Source organism: Uloborus diversus, chromosome 9 (genome assembly GCF_026930045.1).
Source record: "Uloborus diversus isolate 005 chromosome 9, Udiv.v.3.1, whole genome shotgun sequence".
Lineage (NCBI taxonomy): Eukaryota > Metazoa > Arthropoda > Arachnida > Araneae > Uloboridae > Uloborus > Uloborus diversus.
The window spans coordinates 93,876,677-93,884,783 of NC_072739.1; the positions used below are offsets into that span (position 1 = coordinate 93,876,677).

Genomic DNA, 8,107 nt, shown 5'->3' on the forward strand with positions numbered 1-8,107 from the left:
AATGGAAAAGGTTCCTGGATCTACTTTTGATGATGCTTCTGCATTTCTCACCACATCATTGTTTCTGAAAACTGCCTTAGGTGACCGATCTGTGGAACTTAGAAACGATAGATATTAGGGATCCTACTAAAACGAAATCTAAAGCCGAAGAAAGACAAACTGTTATGAAGCACTTTGTAGAAATCGTAAAGAAGGATTCAATGGGGCGCTACGTAGTCAGATTGCCATGGTTGGAAAACAAAGAAGTTTTAGCTGAAAACAAAGAAATTGCAGAGAAAAGATGCCCTTTACCACTACGCAGAAACTTATTAAAGAAGGTCGTATTGCTGATTATGATAATGTGTTCAAGGAATGGCTCAACAAAAATATCATTGAAGAAGTACCTACAGATAAACTAAAAAATGACGCAAATTACTTACCTCACAGAGGCGTGTTTAAGAAAGATTCCACCACGAATGTGCGTCCTGTGTTTGATGCATCTTGCAAATCAAAGAACTCCTTTTCTCTAAATCAATGCTTAGAAAAGGGGCCCAATTTGATAGAGGAAGTTCCTTCATTATTGATGAGGTTCCGGAAAAGAGAAATTGGAGTTGTTTCTGATATCAGAAAAGCTTTTTTACAGATATCTGTAGTTGAGGAGGACTAAGACTACTTACGATTATTGTGGTGGGAGGATAATCCGGGAAGAAAATTTAAAGTATACCGTCATCGACGTGTAGTATTTGGACTAACTAGCAGTCTGTTTCTTCTAGCAGCAGTTATTAAAATTAGTGTTAGATGAGAATAAACTTCGTTTTGCAGAAACTGTAAGAAATTTAGAAATCCTTTAACGTGGATAATTGTATCCCCTCCGTATCCGACGAAGAGGAACTCATGCAATTTATGCTAGGAGCTGAAGAGATGTTATCTAACAGCTGTTTTGATTTAAGGGGTTGGGAACATACCTCTATAACACTTACAAACGATATGGTAAAACCTATACCTGTTCTTGGTCTATTGTGGGATAATCATGCGGACATTCTATTTTGCAATGTAGAAAATATTAATTTGAAAGGAGAATTTATAACTAGAAGAAATATTCTTTCTGCAGCACATAGAATTTTTTATCCGATAGGTGTGTTGTGTCCAGTTACCGTCCATTTGAAACTTATTGTACAGGAAAGTTGGACACTAAAGATTGGATGGTATGAAATATGTAGAGTGGATCTTCAAAAAAAAAAAAAAATTGAAAATTGCATAGAAGACTTAAAGAGCCTGTCAAAATTCAAAATCCCTAGATACATTCATTGCTCTGTTCCTAAAGGAAATTTAAGCCTGCATATTTTCTGTGATGCGAGTAAATCCGCCTACAGCACGGTTATATTTCTTAGAAGTGTGGTTGATAATGAAGTCAAGCTGAGTTTCATTCAAGCCAAGAGTAGGGTGGTGCCTTTGCAAAAATCCACCATTCCCAGTTTAGAGTTGATGACCTGTTGCATAGGAGTTCGCCTTAATACTGCAGTAAAAGAAGCATCAAACTCGCCTGATGTTCAAAGTATTTATTGGACCGATTCTTTAACAGCTTTACATTGGATACGAATGGATAACCAATGGGGGACGTTTGTAAATAATAGAACAAAGGAAATAAGAAAGTTTTCGTCAATAGAAGATTGGAGACACGCCCCAAGTGATAAGAATGCAGCAGACCTACCTTCAAGAGGATGCTCTATCAAATTATTCATTAAAGGTAAATGGTGGGAGGGACCAGAGCGGCTTAAAAACTCCAAAGAAGACTGGTTTTTTCCTAAAGATCCAGGAGAGTTAATCTTAGGAGAAAGAAAGAAGACCTTAATCCTTCTAGATACCTCCGTAACTGATAGTAATGGGTTTTTAGAATGTTTTTCTAGCTATTCAAAAATCGTTAAAATATTAGCTTGGATACGGAAGTTTATCAATAATTTTCTAAAGTCTAATTTGAAGATTGTAGGCGAACTGGGAGTCGGTGTACAGGAGGCTGCGGAGAAGAAACTCCTATTGATTGTCCAAAAAGAAACCTTTAAAGAAGGAGAATCTCAAGGCCCGTTGAAAACTCTCTGTACGTTCATAGATGACGAAGAACTTATTGGATTCAAAACGAAAATCATGAGAAGAAAAGATGATGAGTTTTTATGCCCTATTGTGTTGCCTCCAAATCAGTGTAGAACAGAAACTGATACAAGAATGCCATTTACAGATGATGCACGCAGAAGCTCAGTCCGCATTGTGTTGCATTAGGCAGAACTTCTGAATTCTAAAGGGGAGGAAAACCGGGCAGCGTGTGATAGCACACTGTGCTCGATGTAGGAGACATGCTGCACATGGAGTACAGTCCATACCAATACCTCTGCCAGAAGATAGAATCAGAGATGCTTTGGCTTTCAAAGTTGTTGGCATAGACGCAGCAGGACCACTACACTTGAAAAATGGTACTAAAGTTTGGATTTTACTGTTTACGTGCGAGGTGATCGCGCCGTACATCTCGAACTAATACAAAGCATATCGACTAACTGGTTTGTGATATGACTGAGAAGATTTATCGCCAGACGTGGTCGTCCTAATCTAATATACAGCGATAACGGAAGCAATTTTGTAGGGACTCAAAATCTTATGAAGAAAATAGATTGGTCCTGAATAATTCATAATGCATCTATATCTAGAATAAAATGGAAATTCAACCTGCCGTCAGTTCCTTAGTGGGGCGGATGGTGGGAGCGCATTGTTCGTACAGTAAAGGATCTATTGCGAAGAGTCTTGGGAAAAGCTTCTATCGAGTATGAAGAGATGCTCACGATTTTGTGTGACATGGAAACGGTCATTAATGCAAGACCATTAACGTATTTATCCAAGGATCCACAGGATTTAGTGCCACTTACAACATCTGTGTTCATTCAGGATATTAGAACGTTGGGAGTTCCTGATTTGGATCATTTAGACACAACTATTCTATCAAGGAGGCTAAGGTATCAACAGCAATTACGCAATGAATTCCGGAGGAGGTTCAGAGACGAATACCTCGGACTTCTGGTTCAATTGCCTGTACGTAATAAACATCTCATACGAGAAATCAAAGTTGGTGATATCGTTATTGTGAAATGTGAAAACAGAAAGAGATTGGATTGGCCTCTAGGACGCGTTATAGACTTATTCCCTGGACAGGATGATTTTGTTGGAGTAGTGAAGCTAAAAACTGAAAAGGGAGAATTAACTAGACCAGTGCAGAAATTGTGTCCTATGGAGATTGCTTATGATGATGAGCTGGTGAAAGGTAACAAGGCTACACTAAAAAAAACTGTTTCTAAGACTTTACATGTGCCTGACAAGGATAGTATTGAGACTGAAAAGGACGATATTAAAACTGTACCTAAATGTCTTACCACCAAATATGGCAGAAAAGTTGTGCCACCAAAGATTTTTTACATTTGATAGAAAATTTATAGTTAAACTTTGTTTTCACGTGTGTGTAGTTATAATACCTATGATATAACAGTAAGATTAACTACTTAGAGACTTTAATTTTATTATTGAGGTTGAAGTTGGTAACATGAAGCTGTTTAATATTTAATGAGTTTTGATTTTTCTCTGAGGATGTTGCGAGCCTTTGCTTTTATGCTCGTCTTTTAAGATTTTGCCCGTGTGGCAACAGCTGATGTATTTTTATAGAACAGTTTTAAAAATAAAAAGATGGTAGTTGAACAATAAATATTGGAGTAGTTGAAAATTATTGAATAAAGTAGCAGTAACCTGTCATTTATATAAGGACACAGGAATGATAACTACCCTATGAAAGCGTATAGAAGAATGAAAAAAGTCCAAACTTACATTGAAATGATCTTCACAACAGTAAAAGGTTGATTTCATAGAACCATCGTACCGCTTGCAGACGGTCCACCATTTCTTTCGTGTTTTGATATCTCTCGGAACATTAATAAATCTCTTTTCTGGAGTTTTGACAGAAGTAGATGAACACCCAGGAACAAAGCAATATCTGTAATTATTCTTAGGCATACCGAAACTTCAAATGCTGCAAAGGGAAAATTTGTAAATAAACAAAGCAAAGCCGGGTGTACATTTCTTAACTGTCAATTTAGTTTCTAAGGCTTAACGTAAGTGGTGACGAATGAGAAACTTTGATGTTAGAAGAAGAACACGTTGACAACAGCTTGAGATGGAAAACAAATGAACCTCTGGTTGATTGTATTCGAATGTGGTGTTTACAAAAGCAATTACAATTTTGCAATACATTTTTGCAATTTTTGTTTATTTTGGAGTGCAAAATGTTTACTAATTCGCAACTCCAACGAACTATAGGGGGCACTGAAGTCACTGTCTAATGGCGGACTTAAAAACTAAAACAAACGCACAAGGTAACGAAGAAAATGCTAAAAGTGTTGTGATTTTTGTTCGTACGTATGATTTTTTCGCTTTATTCTTTTTAAATTAATTTTCAAAGTCTTGTGGATATTCTGACCCACGTAGAAAGAAATGAGAATTCAAGAAGCATTACTAAACGTCAAAGATTAATGCAAACTACATAGTTCGTAGTTCTAAGCAGCTATTTCCACGATGTTGAATTCGATATTTATCAATTCTTGATAAAACTAAATAATAATTGTGGCCTGACAAGAATAACAATTTATGCTAGAAAATTCAATATGAAATTACAAATTGTTATCGAAAGAAGATGATACTTTTTTGCCTTGCTTGGCTAGCGCTTATTGTTTTCCATTTGTAGCTGAGTTATTCATCTCGAATTCCCGAATTGGCGATTCCAATGAGAAAAAGTGGGCGTTGCCCGGATGATCAATGTCGGACCGAAACCTGTAACTAACCGTGGCCGTAATCGCATTTTACATAGCAAGCTTTGTTGATTTTCCCATTTGTTGCGAGCTCTAGCCTATTTCGCATTTCTTTTTACATAATAATCTCTTATTTGTGCAGTATTTTTATATATTTCAGTGTTAGGGGGGTATTATGTTTAGTTTCGTCCAGTGTTGTAGTATAATATCTGTACAACTGTCATTAATGTCAAGTAGTACTAACATAGCTTCCTTGTTATGTTTACGTTATCGGTGTGAATTTATAATGTTACTGATATAGCGTTTGACTCCGCATTGCATGTTTCGAGTGTTTTTTATCTCTTAATTGCAAAAAGATAATTGTACCCCGTGTGCTTTTATTATTTTAAACATTTTCTGGCAGAAGAGATTCGTTACAGCGGAATGTTTTGAAAATCAAATGATACTGCAATACGCTTTTGTTCACTGCTCATTTTTACTTATTTCAAGTTAATTTCTCTTCATTTCCATGCACTTTCTTTAAAAATTTTATCAGAAGTACACATTGCAATAGTGGCTTTGTTTATACTCGATGAGTGGTATTTGTAATGTAAAACTAAAGTGCAAACATCTAACAGTCTCAGACTAATTTTAGCATTTGATAATGCATAGGTAAAAACAAAAACTTAGGAAATGCTACACATGATAGATAAATTTTGTCTCCCCTTATATATCGAACGTTAAAAATTATCCAATGTCCAAATATCTTATGAGAAATATTAATGTTTTAAAAATGGTCTTGAGATATAAAAATTGAATTCTAAAAAACTTCCATACATATATGCATGTTTAGTTGGATAAACAAACACTGAAAGATAGATGGTTTGTTTTTAGTCAAAAAAAGGGGGAATTTCTGAGTTTTGGGGAGGGGTATGTCCTCTACTCCTTTGCTACATCCTTGTATTCAGTTTGTGATGTATTGAAAACTTTTTACAAAAGTCTCAAGTGGTTTGATTGAAAAGAATACAGGGAATGAAGTCCCGTTGTGACGAACTTTCAATGAAATATTCGTTTCAACGTAAAAAAAAAAAAAATTTGATTCCTGGTCTGATTTTCAATGCATTGCTTAAATTCCATTACAACAAAATTCCCGGTGCAATGTACAAAATGTGAGGCTCCTTGAAGTTTGTGGTAGGGAGATTTCAGTGTACATAAATTTGTAGGGTTTAAAAATACACTTAGTTGAAGACTTTTGATATCTATAAGTTGCAAATGAGCTCAAAAGAGTATATTTATTATTACATACTTTATGTTTTAATCATAGTAAAATTTTCATGTTGTGGTTTTTTTCTGTGATTCAAAAGATGACTAAAGTAAGGCTAATACAGTGTATACCGGTTAATTGAATAAACTGCATTGATAATATCAAATCGTCAAAAATAACAAAATTCAGCTTTATTGAAGCTGTTTAGAAGAAAGTTGATTCATATAGGCTGCGGCCATTGTAACAACAAGATCCGTGGGGCCCATAACATCGGGAAATCACTTCAGTGATAGAAAGAGGGGACCCTCGGAGAGTGATGTAACAACAAGAAAGTTTATAGTTATTGTATTCAAGTTAAAGGACCCTGGTGCATTGGCAAGCAAATGCAGAACTATGTGGACAAAAAGCATTTCGTTGACCCTGTTCTTGTCATTTTTGCAGAAGATTTAATTCAAGTATCACACTTGTTCCTTTCAAAACTAGCTGGTTTATCAATATTGGCAGATTTAATAAACAAAATTATCTGTCATATTGGTAACTTGCTAATCAATTATTTCGGCATCACAGTGCTATGGATAAAATTGGAGTAGAAATTAGAAAATGTTCTTTGCTATTGCTTCAGAGAGAATTTGATTTAGGATTGATTGGCTGGAAGAACCTGAAAACTGGAAACAAAACATCCCATTTTTTGAAACCTGTGAAAATATATTTCGTAGTACAGTCCATGTCACAATTGTTGGAATTTTTCTGTGGGCAAATCTACTTAAAAAGTGATTAAAAATGAAATTAATCCTGGCTAATCAAATCAATCATTGTCAAAACAAGTTTTCTTCTAGAAGAATCACCGTTTAACAAGTTTGCAAGCCTCGTTCTTAATAGAGGTAATCTATTTTTGTAGTTTACCGAGTGGCACTGATAGTGAGTTGATCTACATATTGATATATCTGCTACAATTTTATTGTGTTTAAATGTTGTGCTGTCACTTTTTAAGTGTACAGAAAATGTAACTCAAATAAAGTATTTCTCATACATTCACTAACTTTTATTTCAGTTTGAACTACGATTGGCAAAAACCAGTTTTATTTTTTCCAAGAAGAAATATTAAAATATCGAAGCTAAAACTGGGGGGGGGGGGAGTCAGGTTTGTAAAGTGTAAATGTCAATATAATTTTATTTTTCGGGAAAAGATTTTATAGAGAAAAGAAAATTTTACAGTTAGCTTGAGATAACTTGAAACCTCATAAGTCTAATATTCCTTCATCTTGATGTTTACAATAGGCCTCAAACCCTTGACAAGGCTATGGGAACTTCCCATAACTCAAAGGTTTTAGCTGGTTGCTAGAACTTCAAGTTGTCTAGAGTTGACTGTATTCATATTTCTCATTTTATGTTTCAGTTAATGCCCACAGACATATCTAGAGGAAGTAGGCGGGTAGGAAGAGCCGCTGCCTGTCTTCTTTACTAATAATAAATCTGAAAATCTCTCTGTCTGGATCTCTGTAACGCGCATAGCGCCTAGACCGTTCGGCCGATTTCATGAAATTCGGCATAAAGTTAGGTTGTAGTATGGGTTTGTGCACCTCGAAGCGATTTTTGGTAAATTCGATGTGGTTCTTTTTCTATTCCAATTTTATGAACACAACTATCATAAGATGGAGGAGTAAATTGCGAAGTTATCATAACGTAGAACCGTAACATGGGCACAAGTCAACTGGCGAGAAAATTCACCACACATTGATAACATTGTAAATACACTGGCGAACCAAAAGACCTTTTAATTTTTCTATTACGGGCAAAGCCTGCGGTACCACTAGTTATAAAATAAAAGTATTTGAATCAAAATAGATTTAAACATTTAAATTTTGATGAATTGATTTTTTTTTTTTTTTCAATTTCAAAAGAAAACTGAGTTTGGCTTTAGTAACTTTGTAACAGATTGAGTGTATTATTTTTTTAATTTTTTTAACACCCAGATATTACGACTAACCCCAATTTAACGTATAAAAGTTTCAGTCCCGATGATTTCGTTAAATCTGTGTTCAACTGTAGC

General features: G+C 35.1%; 1 protein-coding gene across 1 annotated transcript; it reads left to right on the plus strand.

Moving 5' to 3' along the window:
- The first annotated feature begins 2,820 nt into the window (after nucleotides 1-2,820).
- LOC129230381 (uncharacterized) lies at nucleotides 2,821-3,441 on the plus strand. The gene has a single exon (XM_054864780.1). It carries the CDS (start codon nucleotides 2,821-2,823, stop codon nucleotides 3,439-3,441), a length of 621 nt encoding a protein of 206 aa, XP_054720755.1.
- Nucleotides 3,442-8,107: the final 4,666 nt, after the last annotated feature.